The sequence below is a fragment of the Papilio polytes genome, unplaced genomic scaffold (genome assembly GCF_000836215.1).
Source record: "Papilio polytes unplaced genomic scaffold, Ppol_1.0 DF824024.1, whole genome shotgun sequence".
Lineage (NCBI taxonomy): Eukaryota > Metazoa > Arthropoda > Insecta > Lepidoptera > Papilionidae > Papilio > Papilio polytes.
In genome coordinates this window covers 3,482,314-3,500,208 of record NW_013525180.1, presented here as the reverse complement: position 1 = coordinate 3,500,208, position 17,895 = coordinate 3,482,314, and the positions used below count along the sequence as shown (strand labels likewise).

The following is a 17,895-nucleotide window of genomic DNA, read 5'->3' as shown; positions in this document are numbered from 1 at the left end:
TACAAAAATCACTAGTTTTGAAACATGTGACACCGAACAAATCACTAGTTTCGTTACGTTTCTCGAAAATGACGTAACGACTCACGCCTAGAGAATACTCCAGTACTTCATTGTATTTAAACATGTGTCGAGATGTCGAGAAATAAGAGTTGGTCTCATATACACACTTGAATGTTTGCCTCTAAATCTCACGAGAAAAAGAGACAACTTCTGTTTGTAGCTGTCAAGTTCAATTCATAAATCACAATTATTTCATAACAAGGAATAGTGATGTGCATCACATATCGGTATCGTATTTTCGGTTTTCATACTTTGATGAGTATCAATTTATAAAAAGTATAAGCCTCAATAAGTGTTCGGTCTCTCAGCGGATAGGTCTAATATTGTTCTATACATAACTAAACAGTATCCGTAGATAGATCTACGTTATTCTTCTTCTTAAAGTGCCATCTTCTTCCGAAGTTCGGCGATCATTAGGGCGACTTTCGTTCTTGACACCACGGCTCTGAAGAGTGAACGGGTGCTCTTTCCATACCACTGGCGTAGGTTTTTGAGCCAGGACGTTCTTCTTCGACCTACGCTTCGCTTTCCGTGGATCTTGCCTTGTACGATGAGCTGCAGTAATTCGTATTTGGCATTTCGCATTATGTGACCTAGGTACTGCAGCTTTCTTTTCTTAACTGTATATATCACTTCTGTCATCTTCTTCATGCGTTCTAACACGGTTACATTTTTAATTTTGTCTCTCCAGGATATCCTTAACATTCTCCTGTATACCCACATTTCGAAGGCTTCGACTTTTTTGCACATCGATTCTGTTAGGGTCCACGCTTCAACGCCGTACAGGAGAATGGAGAAAACATAACAACGCGCTAGCCGCATCCGTAGCTCAATGTTCAGCTTTTTGTTGCACAGAAGTGTCCTAAGTCTGAAAAAAGCGTTCCGGGCTTGTTCTATGCGGCATCTTATTTCAAGACTGTGATCCCCTGTGTCATCAACTCAACATCCCAAATATTTGTACCTGCTTACTTTTTCAAGGAGCTGCCCGCCACAAATGAGAGAGAGGCTAGCTGGTGGTACTTTACAAATCGACATATATTTGGTTTTCTTGGCATTGATTTTAAGACCATACTTCGAACTGACCAAATTGGACTACGTCTACGTCTACGTCTACGTTATTAAGCACCGTTTAATTTAAGAATTGATTTAATGTAACAGGTAAAGTTTAGGCTTTGCATAGCATTTTTATTTGAAGGAAAACAAAAACTTATAAGATCAACCACAGAAAATCGTCAGTAATAATTTTCAATTTCAAGGGAAGTTGACAGTTGGATCACTTAGTTAGTGATGTTGTTATCGATTTTTAATGAATAGATGTGGCGTGTGTTAACCTTTAAGATAACAGTTCAATATATTAAAATAGAATTAAATCTTCATATGTTTTCAAGCTACACTTTATTTTGGGTTCCGTGGAAAGTTTAACATCAAAATGCTGTATGCACATAATTTTTAAAACGAACACTTTTCTCTTTGACTTTTCTTTGGCAAATGTCAAAACTATAACGTCTGACGTCTAAACATAACCTCAAAGAAACATGCCATTTTCCAAAACAGTAACAGTGTCGATTATTTATATTAACCTATTGCCTTCAAACATACATGAAAATAGATATTAAATATGGGGGATGTTGAAGAATATTTTCCTCGTGGTGGAAAAAAGCCAACCGTAACATATTTTAAGCAGAGTGGTAATGTAAGTAATCGATTATTATTATTTATTAGAAACATTGTGTAATTTTCTTGTAAACACGTTGATTTACTTTGGAAATTATAGTTTTTGGCTGCTGCTGAGAAAGGAGAGAGAAAGAAACAGAAACCTAAAAAAAGGTCAGAAGACGACGATGGATATTTATCGGATGAAATTATTGCTGACAAAGACCAATCATTCAAAAACTGTGGTATATGCCTTAATTACCAGGTAACAGAATGCTACAACAATTTTTATGACTTTAAATAAACAGTTTTTCTCATAACTACTCTATTTTGATGTGCGCACAGTTAAAAAAATAAAAAATAATTTTCTTAATGCATCTGATTACTTCGGTGTTCCCGCCGCTCGCTTGTCTCCTCATCATAAACAAAATTAAATCTTGTATGATACTGAAATGCTAAGAAGCAAAATGCTTTAATTAATGGTGAATTATTCTCAAAACTTGAATGCAATAAATACTCAACACTTAACAATAATTTCTTAATTTTCAGATAGTTAAGCAAGGACAGGTATTTTTAGGAAGGGTGCGAGAAATTTTAGAAACAAGAATAAACATTTCACTGCCATGTCGGTTGTTTGGTAGTGTGATGGCTTGTCACATCAGCGAGGCTTACAATAAAATACTGGAAGCTTATGTTAATGATCAGGTACTTTTATTCATATTGTTAGTCCTGCATTGATGGTGATGAAGAAGCACCTTAGTGTTGCCACTGTTTGTTTGCCTCCTACTTTTATAAAATAAAAACAAAAACTATTACAATGTTTAAATCTAAACAATATGGTAATAAAAAGAATTGCTATTCTATCAAAAGAAACTTAAAATGCTGTACTGTTTTATTAAATTACTTACCACTTGCTAAATCTGTGCAGAATTAAAAAGAAACTAAAATCTGTAGTCTAAATGATTTTTAGACAATGTTCAACATCTATGCCATTTTTCATTGAGATCTGTTTTTGGAGATATTTCGTAACAAACATCCATGCATATAAAATTTCGCATTGTATTCAGTAATGTTTATATGTTATTTCATTGATAGTCAGATAAAGTACGAGATCTAAATGAGATGTTCCGTCCGGGCCAGTACGTAGGGCTGAAGGTGCTGGAGGTTGAAGGCAGGAATGTCATGATGTCAATGATGCCACAACATGTTAACGCTGGTCGCCTACATACTGAACTACATAAAGGTCAAATTCTTTATCATATCTATTGACATAAATATATTATACTAGCTTTCGCCCGCGACTCCGTCCGCGTGGAACTTAAAAAAACAGAATTGAATAGCCTATGTGTTCTTCCACACTATCCTCTTCGTCTATGCAAAATTTCATCAAGATCTGTTCAGCCAGGGTACAAACTCTAACAAACATCCATCCATCTAAACTTTCGCATTTATAATATTAGTAAGAAGTAAGATTTGTTTAATATAAAACATAATCAAATGTTATCAGAATTATCAGATATATTTGGGAATTTGTATATCCTAGTGTAAATGCACAGTTTATGAAAATTTTGTGCCTTGGAACATATGTTTTTAAATTGTCGTATAATTCCAGGGGCTTTGCTACAAGCGGCAGTCTCCTCGGTGGAGGATCATGGATATGTTATGGAAGTTGGTATTAATAATACCAGAGCATTCCTCCCCAAGAACGCAAGTAATCCTGAGTTAGAATTAGGTGAGTCTAAAAAGCATTATAAAAAATTTCAGTAATTGTTTTTATTTTCAATTTAATCGTAATTATTTATATTAACTGTCTATTTATATGTTATAAAGAGCAAAGATTTGTATATTTGTATGTATTGAAATAACTCAAAAACTATTGGGCCAATTAAAAAAATTCTTTCAACATTAAAAAGCTATTATCAGTAACATAAGCCATGTTTTTTTTATTTTTTTTAATCTCACGCGAAACAAAAAAACAGCTAGTTAAATATAAAATTATATGTTAGGAGTTCTTAAGTTCAAGTCAAATGTTCCAGTCTCTGCCTACCCTTCTGGGTTATAGGCGTTATATTATTAATTTTAGGAGGGTAGATGTAAAAATTAAAAATCTGTTTTCAGACACAGGAATGTTGACATGGTGTTGCATAAAGTCTTTAGTAGTGGAGAATGAGAACAGTGTGTTAACACTCAGCAATGATCTGGAGGCGCTGCGGGGAGCTGTACAGAGACGACAATCAACAGTCCTCTACCCTGCCACTGCACTAGAGTTTACTATCGACAAGGTAAATATCCAAGACATTTTTCACAACGTGGAAATGAATTTAGATGGATACAAAGAAAGAAGTGAATGGATGGATTGTGTAAAAGAGAGTATTTCTAAGAGAATGAGTTCCAATAGCAACTTATTGAGATATGGAGGAGCAGTACAGTCAGCTTCATAAATATATTTACAAAACTACAAATATAGGTTTGGTTTGGTTTCAAACATGTGTACATTTATCCACCAATAATATGTATTGATGGTCATAAAAATACAGACAGATGCATGTACGTTGAAACCGAAAGTATATACAAGTTTCTGTAGTAAATACATATTTATTATTTATGCAGCTAACTGTACTATATTGTATCGATTTGATGATGAAAGTTTGTTTCTAAAATTGTTATGTGTTTAACAGTTTTTTTTTACAGTCTTTAGACAATGGTATAGAAGGGCACATATTCACGGACTCAGTGGCCTATGTGCAGCGGCAGCAAGTTGATAAGGTCAAAGGAAAGAAACCTAACTACGGCCAAAAGGTAACAAACCAACTAAAATAGATTTAAATGATATTATTGAATCAAATTTATAAAAAAATATAAACAATCTATACTTTAATTTCAATAAGAACCAACTTTAAAATAATTACTTTTTGTCATTCTGTTAATTTTTTATCTTAGTTTTTTTTTATAACATAAGGTGGCAAACGAACAAGCGGCCACCTGAATTCACCAAAATGGCGAAGCGACCACTGCCCATAGACATCCGCAATTGCATATGCGTTGCCTACCCTTATAACGGAGACGAACATAAAGAGGATATTTCCCCTTCCTATGCATCTCCTCCACTGTCAAATCCACTTCCTCTTCCCAACCTCTCCTTATAAGAATAGGGTGGTAAAGAAAAGTGACTTAAATTAGGCCTTTTTTATTGTTTATCAATTTACCAGGTGCGTGCCAGAGTTCTGTATGTGTTACCAACAAGAAACACACCGTTCCTAACAATGAAGAATATCTTTGAGTCCACATATCCAGATTTAGATAAAGAACAGAAGTTTAAAAAGGGAGATATTATTGAAGAAGCTCAGGTACTTATAATTATACTAGATTCTGCTCGCGACTCCGTCCGAGGTATTAAAAAACACAAATACAAGTAGTCTATGTCTTCTTCCAGACTATTTTTTACATCTATGCCAAATTTCATCGAAATTTGTTCAGCCGTTTAGGTTACAAACTCTAACAAACATCCATCCATCTAAACTTTTGCAATTATAATATTAGTAAGATTAATACTAGCTGTTACCACAGACTTTATCTGCATGTAATTATAAAAAAAACTTAGTAAGTAGCCTATGTGTTCTTTTATACTTATTCTATATCTGTGACAAATGTCATCGAGATACATTTAATTGTTTTGGAGATGTATTGTAACATCCATCCATTTATCCATCCATCGCATTAATAACTATGAATTAACATGATAATTTAATTTTTGTAACATTTAAATCCCATTTGAACGCCATTAAACTGTCTTCTATACTTTTATATTATAAAGTGGAAAGATTTGTATTTTTGTATGTATTGAAAATAAAAAACTACTGAGCTAATTTCTAAAATATCTTACACTAATAAATAAAAAATAGACTTGATTGTTTACAAATGACAGACTGATGTCTGATGAATCAAGTCATCATCAACAGAATCAATCATCAGAAAAAAATAAAATGTACACGCTGAGCCTGCAGCTCATTGTCATAATATTTTTTTTAATAAATATATTGACTGTATGTAAATGTATAGGATATCAAGGGTTTTTATTTTTTTTTTTAATTTTTACTGTTATTTTAATACCACTAGTATTAAATACAATACGACTGACACGTTTCTGTGGAATGTCGTTATATCGGAATTTGACGAAATAAAAATTGATATTTCAGGTGATAAAAATAATGGGTAGAAGTATATTATTAAAGCTGGGGGAGGGTAGTGTGGGCAGCCTCAGCCTGCGCAGGATCCAAGTGGATGAGGAGCTGGCTGATGAGGATGTCGTCGCCAAGTCATATCCTATTGGTAAGTGGAAAACAAGCAGTTAGTAAAACATGGTAACTGGTATGTTAGCTACTGGCACGTCATGTCACCCCCTTCGTGCCTCCTTCTACACTTTCATTCTCAATCGACATCTCTTTTTACTAAATTATGTTTTTTCTTATTAGATTCTATATAATTTTATTTATGACTGGTTTTCGCACGCGACTCCGTCTGCGTGTAATTAAAAAATCAAAAGTATACCTAAGTGGTCTTCCAGACTATACTACATCTATGGCAAATTTAAACGAAATCCATTCAGCAGTTTAGGCGACAAACTCTTACATCCATCCATCTAAACTTTCGTTTTTATAATATTAGTAAGATTTATTTATTTATTATTTCCAGGTAGTAGTCATACGGTGAGAGTACTAGCGTATAATATGTGTGACTACATGTATTCATTGAGTGATGAAGCGTCCGTACTGTCAGAGAAGATATTCACAATGTCCGACCTGTCCGTGGGAGACATAGTGCCCGCTACAGTCAGGAGTGTCACCGATGACAGGCTCGCCTTGGACGTTGGAAGAGTTAATGGTATGTATATTAAATACACATACAGTACATAATTTACCCGACGTTCGTACGGTGAAGGAAAACATCGTGATGCAACCCGAAGTATCAGCGCAGAAATCTATACTATTATAATAAAGCGTAAACACACACTTCTTTGTTGCCTAAGATGTCAGTAATTACAGCATATTTTTGAATAATTCTTTGTTTAATAAAAAGCCCTACACTTACGACACGCTTTAGGCGCTTTTCACGCTATTAAACTTAGTTGGTAAATGAATTGATAAAAACATTGAAAAAATTCACTACGTATGGTATATATTTATTTAATGTCTTTGTATAAAGAGGAAATATTTGTGTTTATATGTATTGGAATAACTCAAAAATTACTGGTTCAGATCTTAATTCTTTCAATTAAAAAGCTACCGTATCGGTAACTATGTTTTTAATTATTTCTTAATTTCACGTGGACGAAGTCACAAGCAACAGCTAGTATTAAATACACAGTACATAATTTACCCGATGTTTTAACGGTGAAGGAAAACATCGTGATGCCTGCACATATTAGCGAAGAAATTCAAAGATATGTGTGAAGTCAACCCGCAGTGCAGCATGTTGACTATGGTCTAGTTACTGTAGTTTAGGGTAGACTCCGAGCCCCTCTGATGGGATGTTCAGTGAGCTGGTGATGATGATATTAAATACCTTATTTAATAATAATAATAAACATTTAATCAGCTCATAATGCAATAATAAATACACTTGAACATAAAATACAGATGAGAAAAAAATTTCATTGATTTATAGTTATAAAATATTTTTTTTATCTTTATTATAGAAAAATAATTGAAAATAATTGAATTGTCTTATCTTATGTTTTTAAGAGACTAACAAAATGTAATGACAAGTTGTCTATTAATAAAATTTATTGTAATTATGTAGTTTTTTGTACTCTTTGTTTGTTCTTTGCAATAGTTATTTGACTTTTATTTCTATTGTTTACGATTTATTATCTGCTGTTAGATTACAATGTCTAAGTATATGTTAAAATTATTTATTTATAGTACTAGTAATAAATAATAATATATGGCCGTTTAGGTATTGTTGCGAAGACGCATATATCGGAGGGTGGGTACTACGTGGACCCTAAGAAGGCGAGCACAGTACAACTTACAAAGAAGTTTAAGGTAAGCAGAATCTCACATCAATCTCAAATCTAAACGTATGTTTAAAACTAAAAAAAAAAATATATGAGAGATTGACAAAATTGTGATATCTTACATTTTATAAATTGTTATTATAAATATAAAGTTTAGATGGATGAATGTTTGTTAGAGTTTGTAGCCTGAACTGCTGAATGGATCTCGATGAAATTTGGCATAGGCTATTTATATTTGTTTTTAATTCCATATAGACGAAGTCGCTGGCGAAAACTAGTCTTAAATAAACAAAAATGTTTTACTAAACAGGAGGGACAGAAAGTAAAGGCGCGAGTTTTAAACATCAAAAAAGGGATGTTAATATTAACCCTGAAGCCTAGCCTGCTTGCGCCGGACCTGCGCGTGCTACACACATACGAGGACGCGGTAGTGGGGGACACCTACACCGGAGTTATATCGGTAAGAACAACCAGAGTAACTTTACTACCATTAACAACCACATCCTACCATAAAATACCAAATTCTACCATAAACTACCAAATTCTACCGTAAACTACTACTTCCTACCGTATCATACAGTTCGTCCGCGACTACTTGGTGGTGTGTTTCTTCGGCGGCGTGCAGTGCTACGTGCCGCGTGCGCACGTCGCCCAGCCGCCGCCTGACGCACTGCTCGAACTATTCCATCTCGGACAGATTGTAAGTGTTGCCATCTTATTATGTCTTTTAATACTATATCATAGAGTTGACAAGTTTTAAATGGTAATGTCATTTTTAGGTTAACTGCACCATTCTGAGAGTGTTTCCGGAGACCAAAAAGATGACTGGAAGTCTACTCGCTGCTCCGTTTGAGTTTTGGGTGAGGAAACGTTTACAAAATACTTGACGGCGCCTCCGTGTTTTTTTAGAGTGTCATGAAACGTCATAACGACATTTGACTATGACATTTTAAAAAGGAAGTGATTTGACGTTTCTACACTCTGACACAACGCCGAGCTCTTTTGTACGCGGAGGCAAAACGACAGAATCGATTTGCATCTAGAAGAGACAAGACGTGTTCGGCGGAGTGTCGTTATTTTATTGTAATATTAAAATCGCTGATTGTAATAACACTTGTATTTTGTGAATATAATTACTGTGTGTTAACTTCTATACAAGTGAATTTAATTCTCCTCGCCCGCCTACCCGCATTCGCTCGGCAATCATGGAAGCAGAGAATGGCGATAATGGCCCCGTGCCATTATACTATTTAATATTACTACTAATTACATTATAAAACTGAAAAACTACTTTTGGTACCGAAAAAATACTAATTTAAACATTCATTACAGAACAATCAAAAGAAAGCGGAAAAGAGACAGAACACTGAAGATACCCCAGTATTAAAAAAGAAACTTAAGGAAACAGAAGAAATAAAAACATCAAGTAAGAAAGAAAAGAAAAACAGAAAGAAAAGTGAATCTATAGAAGATGAAGAAATGGTAGAAAACGACGAGTCCAAAGTGTCAAAGAAAAAACTAAAGAAAAACAAAAAGAATAAAAATCACATAAGCATAGATAGTGAAAATGTAGAAAATGAAAATCTTGAAAATGAAAACAAGGAATTGAATAATGTAGAAGATAAAACAGAAAAAAAGACAATTAAAAAGAAAAAAGACACAGAAAAGGTAGAAACAGATGACGACTTTTTGGATCTGGATGAAATATTCTCTAAAGAGGAACTTATTGATGAAGATATCGACATAAACAAAGAAAAAGTCAATAAACGAAAGAAAAACAGTGAAAACAAACAAGAACCGAATAAAGCGAATAAGAAAAAGAAAACGGTAGAAACACAAACAGATTCAGATGAAGAAAAGATTCCCGAGAAAAAGAAAAGAAAGGAATCTGTGTCAGAAGATAAGATGACAGAAGATAGTGATGCCATAGAAACTGATATCTATGAGGACAGTGACAATATGTTGACACCTCAAGACCAGGGCCTCATAGACCTGTCAGATTGCACAGCTCCAAAGCAATACAAACGAAGAATAATGTCATTATTAAAAGTAATTCAAGCAAAAACACGTCGCATTGACAGAATAGATGAAAAAATAGAAACATTAGTCAACAGAGGTATAACGGTCGCTAACAAAAAATTCCACACAGCGATGCTCTCGGAGAAATTACTCATAGAAAAGGCAATCGAGAAACTTCTAGAAGCGTTAAAAATAGCGCAGGATAAGTTCAAAGAATTTCAGTTGAATACAAAATATAAAAAGAAGGAAAAGAAAGAAAAATTGATTACAGATCTTATAGAGTTTAATGTGAAGAAAAGTGAGAGTAAAATAGATAAGCCAGAAGCCCCTAAGGTCCAAAAAGTGGTAGATGTAAGTAAAAGTGTAAATGTGCAAAGTGTGGAGTCGGTGCTGGAGGTGCCGAGCGCCAAGGAGTTCTGGTTGGCGCCCGCGGAGCCTCCGCCCCCGGCGCAGGAGGAGGACTCCAGTAGCAGCAGCGAGGAGGAGGTTTGTATTTACTTTTACTGGCTAAATGTATTACTCATTCCTCATGTTTATTGTAATTCGATGTTTTTTTTTAATAGGAAGAAGAAAAGCCTAAGAAAAAACGTAAGAAGCTTCGTGCAGCAGAGAGAGTGGCGAAAGCGCGAGAGGAAGAAGAGAAGATCAGGTCGCTGGAGAGTGCGCAGGTCGCGGGCGAAGCGCCTCAGAGCGCCGAGCAGTTCGAGCGCGCGCTGCTCGCCAGCCCCGACTGCAGCCAGCTCTGGATTGCGTACATGGCCTTCCATCTACAGGTATACATGACACTGTTCTATCTCTCTCTCTCTCTCTCTCTCTCCCCCCTTTTTGTCTCCTCTCTCGCTCTATCTATTACGCAATAGATTACAGATTGGATATAATTCGCGAGGCTGTCTTCACAATTCTTTCTTCACCCTTCTCTTTCTCTCTCGTATTTTTATATATGAAGTATAAATCAGCCATGTTTAAATTTTAAAAAGCTGGGTGTGCTCAGTAGGGCGAAGCAGTATTTCCAGCCGGGCCACCGCCTACTACTTTACAAGGCGCAAGTTCGGCCCCACATGGAGTACTGCTCGCACCTCTGGGCGGGAGCACCCCAATACCAGCTTCTTCCATTTGACCGCATACAACGGAGAGCGACTCGAATCGTCAACGACCGAGCTCTTACCGATCGGCTAGATCCTCTGGCCTTGCGGAGGGACGTCAGTTCCCTCTGCATCTTTTACCGCATTTACCACGGGGAGTGTTCCGAGGAGTTGTTTGGAACGATTCCTGCCGCCGAGTTTCGTCATCGGACGACACGACAGACTGCCAGGTACCATCCTCACCATCTCGATGGCTGGCATTCCACAACCGTGCGGTTTTCGCGGAACTTTCTGCCCCGCACAGCCGCGTTGTGGAACGGTCTGTCCTCGGCGGTATTTCCAAACCAATACGACTTAGGGTCCTTCAAGAAGCGAGCTTATCATTTCCTCAAAGGCCGGCAACGCATCTGTAGTTCCTCTGGTGTTGCGGATGTCCATGGGCGTCGTTGACCACCTTGGTGTACACGCCGCTCGTTTGCCCCCTTTTACTATAAAAAAAAAAAAAAAAAAAAAAAAATTTTATCGTAAGACGAATTGATGGAATTAAACGTGATAAGCGTTTCTTTACCGAGATCAATGAGTACATTTAAAATGTAAATATGTGTTGTTGCAGGCGACGGAGATAGAGAAGGCGCGCAGCGTGGCTCGGCGCGCGCTGCGGACTATCAACTTCCGCGAGGAGCAAGAGAAGCTTAATGTGTGGCTCGCGCTACTCAACCTGGAGCATCGCTTCGGCACCAAGGTACAGTTGTGGAAATCCGCAGTGTTATACTTACAGAATAATTTCCTTGTTTTTTTAGAATAAGACACTCCGCCGCTTACAAAAAACTAATCAGATGTTACGTAAATGATGGGATAGTAAAATAAATTAACTAACAGTGTATCTTATTTTATAGACAAATTTAAAATCCAGAAGAAATACAGTTATTTTCGTATATTCCCCAGGAATCCCAACAGAAGACGTTAGAGGAGGCGCTGCAGATGAACGAGAAGTACCAGATCCACTCGAAGCTGTTAGACATCTACGTGGAGACGGGCAAGGCGGGCGAGGCGGGCGCGCTGGCCGAGCTGATGCTGCGCAAGTACCGCCGCCAGCTGCAGGCCTACTGCGCCGCCGGCAGCGCCTGCTACCAGCTCGGCCTGCTCGACAAGGCGCGCCAGATCATGCAGAAAGGACTCACGGCGTTGGAGAAGAGAGAACGTCAGTAAAATCTTTTATTTTTAAGCGGGAAAAAATATTCAGAAATTTTAACGTTGATATAGACTTTTGCAATTACGATTTTACGACACATATTGATTAATCTTCTAATTAAGTCGGACTATAAGTTAAAACGTTATCTGATTTGAATCGAATTGTATATTAGAATAAGTGCGCCATTATCTTTATTTGCACACTGCTGGACGTGCCTTTAGCCACGTAGCCTTTCCCAATGCCTTCCACAGAATGGGGTCCTCTGTCTTATACTTCTACCTTCCACTATCTGCCGACTTTCTAGAGGGAATACTGAATTTTCATGGTTCCCTGGTCTCTATTTTAGAAGATTTCTCCCTCACTTGGTGCTATACTGTAGTGGAATGCCCTTAATGTCTTTTGATATTAGTATTGAATGTTAGAAAGAAATAAATTCGTTTCAAAAAATAAGAAAAGGAATATATTCGGCATGTGTACACAAAAGCGAACACGGAGTTGTACAGAATAGAAGAAAAAAAACATGTATTTAATATTACACTCGGTCACAACTAGAAAACTTATCTAAATCTAGGGAGTAATATAAACAAAAACACTCAGATCTTAATGTACCTAAAATATTTTAAAACTCATCATCATCAACTTGCCCTTATCCCTTATTGAGAGTCGGCACAGTATGTGTTGTTCTTTCATACATCTCTATCAGCCGTCATATCTCAACTCCTTTCTTAGGCATATCCTCTTTCACACAATCCATCCATACTTTCTTCGGTCTTCCTCTTCCTTTGTAGCCAAATAATTTTAAAAGTAACATTATTTATGTAAAACATGTATGCAGACGTGTCCCTGCTGGTGCGGTTCGCGCAGCTGGAGCGCGGCTGCGGGGCGGCGGAGCGCGCGGCGGCGCTGCTCGACCACGTGCTGGCCGCCTACCCGCACCGCGTCGACGTCGCCGCGCTATACGTCGACATGCTCATCAAGAGTAACGATATAGAACAAATCAGGTACATCGCAGTACAAAATCTAAATTATAATCAAAGACTGAAAAGCGCTTGTTGTTACGGTCGCCACTTTATGTGGCTTATAATCTTCTATTAAACACACGTATACTATTTCACGGTGTTTATTGTATTGAGTGTTACTGTTGCTGTTGGATGATTTTACACACACTCTGATCGATGCGGGGGCGCGTAAGACGTTGCACCAGCAGATTTTAGGGGCGGTCCTGTGCGGTGAGTGGGGGAAGCGCGGACCGGTTTCGCAACCCATCATAAAGCGCTGTTTAGGCGCGAACAGCGCTGCTTTCATGGTTCTGTCAGAAAATAATTGAGTTATAAAAAGGGCGCTAGTGTGCTATCTGATACTTATATTATAAAGAAAGTAAAAGATTTGTATTTTTGTATGGATTTAAATAATTCAAAAACTACTTGTCTCATTTCAAAAATTTTTTCCCTACTAAAAAGTTATTAACATATGTCTATTATTTTTTTAATTGCACGTTGACAAGTCGCGCACAATCGGTCAACAACCATACATCTAATTTGACCAAATACAAATAGACTAAAGAATTATGTTATATTGTAAATTGGGAGTTAAACAATCTATTTATTTTACACCTTAATTGACTAACAAGGATATATTTCACAGGCAACTCATGGAGCGTATGACGTCACAGAAGTTGCCAGCGCGCAAAATGAAAGTACTATTCAAGAAATGGATAGAGGTCGAAGAGAAAATCGGCAACCATCAGCAAGTAGAAAATATCAGGAAACGAGCTGTGGAGTTTATAGAAAAGGCACAGTTCTAAAATAAACATATAACAACATTTTCTTGAGATTTTATTTCCACATACATAATATAGTAAAGGATACCATTTAATACATTAGTTTGGCATAAAAATAAATGCATGTCTTAAAAATATTGACTAGGCTTGTAGAAGTAGTTGTAGAAAGTCACTTAAAATAATGTAAAAGTTATTTATACAAAAAATGTAAAGTGATTTCCAAATCAATAAAGTATTTAAAATAATTTCTTAAACATAAATACTTGTTCAGGTTTATTAGTTGTTGGAGTTGAAGTCGGTGGGGGCGGCGGAGGTGGAGGTGGTGGTGTCTTTTCCTTGGTAGCTTTTTGTCTTGATGCGGTAGTTTCCTTTTTAGTTTTCTTGTTCGTTGATGTCTCCTTTAGTTTCACATTGCCATAAATTGATATAGGATGACAAACAACATAACCCAATTTGGAGTAGAAATCCTGTTGTCCTTGAGTAGACAAATGTATCATGTCTAGTTTTAAAATATCTTTGCAATATTCTTCAACTTTCTTCATCATAAACGTTCCAAGTTTCTTTCCACGCATTGCTTTAGCTATAACCACAGTTTCTAAAAAGCAGCTTCTCGACAAACTTGGGATCGGAGATAGTTTACAATGTCCTAGTAACGTCTTATTGTTATTAATTAAAATTAAACTTGTTGGTAAATTGTCACAGGACCCTTGTAAGGAATTTAGTCTCGCTGTCACACTTCGAGGCCATTCATCGTTTATCATATCGCAGCATGCCATTAAACAATCGGGATGTTTGTGTAAAGCCACAACCCGAAGTTCTTCAAAGTCCATTTTGATATGCTGTAAAATACATAAAATATCTGTGCACATATGACATAACTATTTGTTAGCTGTATAAGTGATCTGTCAATGTCAATAAATTCTCATTTGTCATTGATTAATCGATAAATGTATTTATCGATTATTTGCTTATAAATGTTTTTTAAACATAACACAACATTTATTTAATTAAATAAGATACGTACCACTAAAATTGTTGGTATACTATTACTTTATAAGCCTAGAAATTACGTAAGACCATTTTTTTTATTTATTAAACTGGAGCAACGTAACCTGGCCCGTGTCTCTATCAAACTAACCTATTTTTAATTTAGCTGTCACAAACTTTAAAAGGTGTCTTTTCTTGAGTTTAATTTCACATTGAAATTGAGAAGTTCTTAACAATAACTATATTATGTTATAAACTATCGTTATCAAGAAATTGATAACATATTTTCAATTAAATGAATAAGCCCGCCTTTATAGCTATAACGGCTCTACTTTAAAACTGATCACAGCTGTATTATAAAATATAAAAATTCTTAAGTCTGAAGCATACTTAAGTTATAAACTACTAGTTTAATTATAAAATAACTTCTTGATAGATAAATCTTATTGGAAAACACAAAAAAATGGATGAAGACGATGATGTGCCGAGGCTGTCTGCAGAAACATTTGCAGCTCTTCAAGAGTTCTATGCAGAGCAGACAAAAAGAGAGGAAATTCTGAGTAAACTAGAAGCTGACAATAAGTTGGGCGAGAAAATAATTTTTGAGGAAAATTGGGTAAAAATCAATAATTTAAAGACCAATTCTGTTATTTAAAACTTTAAACAGTCTTCTTTTGTCGATTTAGTATCAGAACTGAACAAATTCAAAAATTAAATTATGGTGCTGTATTGAACTATGTTTTTAGCAACTAAGTCAGTTTTGGTATGATGAGGCGACAGTGCGAACCCTAGTGAAGGTGATTGACAGGGTCCTGCCTGATGGAGGCAAAGTGGCCCTCATATCCTGTCCCACATTGTTTGTGCCACTCAAGAGACAAATTGGACACAGAGCATCAGGTAGTGTACATGTAATTTTTTTTTAACATTTAACCAGCACTTGACCATGACAGCCTAATCTAAGTGAAGATGCGGCTGATTGATAGAGCGCTCTGGCTCAATAAGTGCCGATTTACCCTGCTCTTGATGGAATATATATGAAACTGGCAAAAACTTTTAATGAGTTAGGTGCTTGTCACTTTTTTACACATTTTGTTTATTCTGTTTGCGATATTGCTAATCAAAACTCTGTTTATTTTAGGGGTCTTGCCATTTACATCTTATCTCAATCTATTGTCTTGTACCATTGTTAATCTTTGATGGGATTTAGTAATTTCTCTTGAATTGGTACCCTTAATATACAAACTGGATTGTGCCCTGAATAACTGTTAATATTTTTTCCAGTTACTCTCTTCGAATTTGACAGACGATTTGAAGTGCATGCACCTGATTTTATATTCTACGACTACAATCATCCGGACAAGTTGCCACCAGACATAGAGGGTAGTTACAACTTAGTTGTAGCTGACCCACCATTCCTATCAGAAGAATGTGTTACAAAAACATCGCAGACCATTAAACTACTGACAAAGGAGAAAATAGTGTTTTGTACAGGAGCAATTATGAAAGAATTAGTGGAGAAATTTTTAGATTTAAAATGTTGCCAGTTCCAACCACATCATAGAAACAATCTCGCTAATGAGTTTTCATGTTATGCTAATTTTGAATTAGATGCCTTAGTTTGATTATGTGGATTTTTTCAGGATAAAAAGGCATTTAATTAACTGCTATACAGAGTGCATTGACCACTGAGTCTCAGCATTGATTGTATGAGATATCTTGACAAATATTTTTTTTTCCATAAGGTGTTTTGTGACATTGTTTTAAAATAGGAGACTATGTTAAGTATAAGGTTATATTTTTGTAAATAAAACAACATATGCAAAACATTCCATTTCTTTTATTGTTCTCTTAACAAAACTATTTATTTTGTCATATTATGCCGGTTAACATTCCATAGATTATCTAATAATTTATGTTAGTCATTACTCTTAAATCTTGAAAAAATATTGTCTCCCTCTCAAATTATACAGGATTTTAAAATTATTAAATTAGCTATCTGGGCTTTACCTTCTACAATATTTCAATTAATAAATTTCATAAAAATCTTATCTTGTATAGCAATTCAAAGATTTTTTAGAGAACCTCAATCTTGTTTATTTAGATAAGTTAACGAAAGTTATACATTTGTAACATACTTTTTTTTAACTAAATCAAATAATAAGTAAAAGTCGGTAAAATAAAACGTTTCTTTAATTCATTTTAAATTTACGAATGCAAAATAAAAGTGAAAATCTATAAAATATTTAGCTAAAGATATAAAAATATTGCACCTTACACAGGCTAAAAAGAAAACTGCCAAATACTTTTTGGCTGAATGATCCTTAGGCCTTGGATTTTTAAAAACTATGACATCTGCTAACCAGCCAGTTTGCTACAAACACCAAAGGTATGATATTATCCTAATGAATTATATTCTCTTAGAAAGGCCATTGTTATAAATTAATTGGACATTTACAATTACAATAAACTTTATCATTTAATTACAAACATTTATGACCATCTCTTAGATTTATTTCGTAAAGCTATTTAACATTTTGGTGTCGGAACGCGCGTCAAATCCATTTTTATGACAAATCGATCTGTTCAACGAAAAATGTTACATCTAGAGATCCTATTATGTAACTCTTTTCGTGAAACAGTTCGAAAAAAGCGTTATTTAATCCGACACAATGATCCCATTTCCCTTTATTTTTAATTACATTAAAACTTACACATACATTTGTAAGTAAAAAGAACTCATTGAAATGTTTAACAGAAAGAAATAATTAAAATTTGTACTAAAATAAAATTTAAATACCTACTTACCTATAATGAAAAATTACAAAGATAAAAAATAATCGAAATAAAAAATGTTGGATTTAATTCTTTTTTTCCATTAATCTTAAATTTTCTACGTGAATATATTTCGCTTGCGTATAGCTTATGAAAATATATTTTTAATACATCGAGCACAATTGGAATTGATAAAGCCTCTAGCACACTGCCAGCGAAGCGAAAGCAAAGCGATACAAACTAGGCGTGAATTAGGTTCATTCCAGCGCACCATTTCTCAACTAAGGGTACAACATCAAATTTATTAGGGAGTAAACTCAGTTCCATTTTGATT

General features: G+C 35.4%; 3 protein-coding genes across 3 annotated transcripts; 2 read left to right on the top strand and 1 right to left on the bottom strand.

Annotated features, from left to right (window-relative positions):
* The first annotated feature begins 1,544 nt into the window (after positions 1-1,544).
* LOC106101152 (protein RRP5 homolog) lies at positions 1,545-13,846 on the top strand. Its single transcript, XM_013280281.1, has 20 exons — positions 1,545-1,753; positions 1,835-1,978; positions 2,263-2,418; positions 2,809-2,956; positions 3,326-3,445; positions 3,832-3,995; positions 4,405-4,512; positions 4,923-5,060; positions 5,910-6,042; positions 6,406-6,594; positions 7,669-7,757; positions 8,040-8,189; positions 8,310-8,429; positions 8,509-8,589; positions 9,062-10,234; positions 10,312-10,521; positions 11,444-11,572; positions 11,776-12,031; positions 12,858-13,023; positions 13,667-13,846. Exons 1-20 carry the CDS (start codon positions 1,679-1,681, stop codon positions 13,824-13,826), a joined length of 3,909 nt encoding a protein of 1,302 aa, XP_013135735.1. The 5' UTR covers positions 1,545-1,678; the 3' UTR covers positions 13,827-13,846.
* A 41-nt stretch (positions 13,847-13,887) lies between these two features.
* Positions 13,888-14,973, bottom strand: LOC106100963 (N-acetyltransferase 6). Its single transcript, XM_013280026.1, has 2 exons — positions 14,827-14,973; positions 13,888-14,641 (listed from the first exon to the last, which is right to left on the bottom strand). Exon 2 carries the CDS (start codon positions 14,630-14,632, stop codon positions 14,039-14,041), a length of 594 nt encoding a protein of 197 aa, XP_013135480.1. The 5' UTR covers positions 14,633-14,641; positions 14,827-14,973; the 3' UTR covers positions 13,888-14,038.
* On the top strand, positions 14,735-16,577 carry LOC106100962 (protein-lysine N-methyltransferase n6amt2). Its single transcript, XM_013280025.1, has 4 exons — positions 14,735-14,872; positions 15,226-15,405; positions 15,536-15,686; positions 16,071-16,577. Exons 2-4 carry the CDS (start codon positions 15,253-15,255, stop codon positions 16,409-16,411), a joined length of 645 nt encoding a protein of 214 aa, XP_013135479.1. The 5' UTR covers positions 14,735-14,872; positions 15,226-15,252; the 3' UTR covers positions 16,412-16,577.
* Positions 16,578-17,895: the final 1,318 nt, after the last annotated feature.

Excerpts from the sequence above, each read along its gene's own strand:
- LOC106101152 (XM_013280281.1), top strand. The coding sequence starts at position 1,679 with ATGGGGGATGTTGAAGAATATTTTCCTCGTGGTGGAAAAAAGCCAACC. Across the intron at positions 1,754-1,834 it reads ATTTTAAGCAGAGTGGTAAT|TTTTTGGCTGCTGCTGAGAA; the intron begins GTAAGTAATCGA and ends TGGAAATTATAG. Across the intron at positions 11,573-11,775 it reads AGCATCGCTTCGGCACCAAG|GAATCCCAACAGAAGACGTT; the intron begins GTACAGTTGTGG and ends TATATTCCCCAG.
- LOC106100963 (XM_013280026.1), bottom strand. The coding sequence starts at position 14,632 with ATGGACTTTGAAGAACTTCGGGTTGTGGCTTTACACAAACATCCCGAT.
- LOC106100962 (XM_013280025.1), top strand. The coding sequence starts at position 15,253 with ATGGATGAAGACGATGATGTGCCGAGGCTGTCTGCAGAAACATTTGCA. Across the intron at positions 15,406-15,535 it reads TAATTTTTGAGGAAAATTGG|CAACTAAGTCAGTTTTGGTA; the intron begins GTAAAAATCAAT and ends CTATGTTTTTAG. Across the intron at positions 15,687-16,070 it reads AATTGGACACAGAGCATCAG|TTACTCTCTTCGAATTTGAC; the intron begins GTAGTGTACATG and ends TATTTTTTCCAG.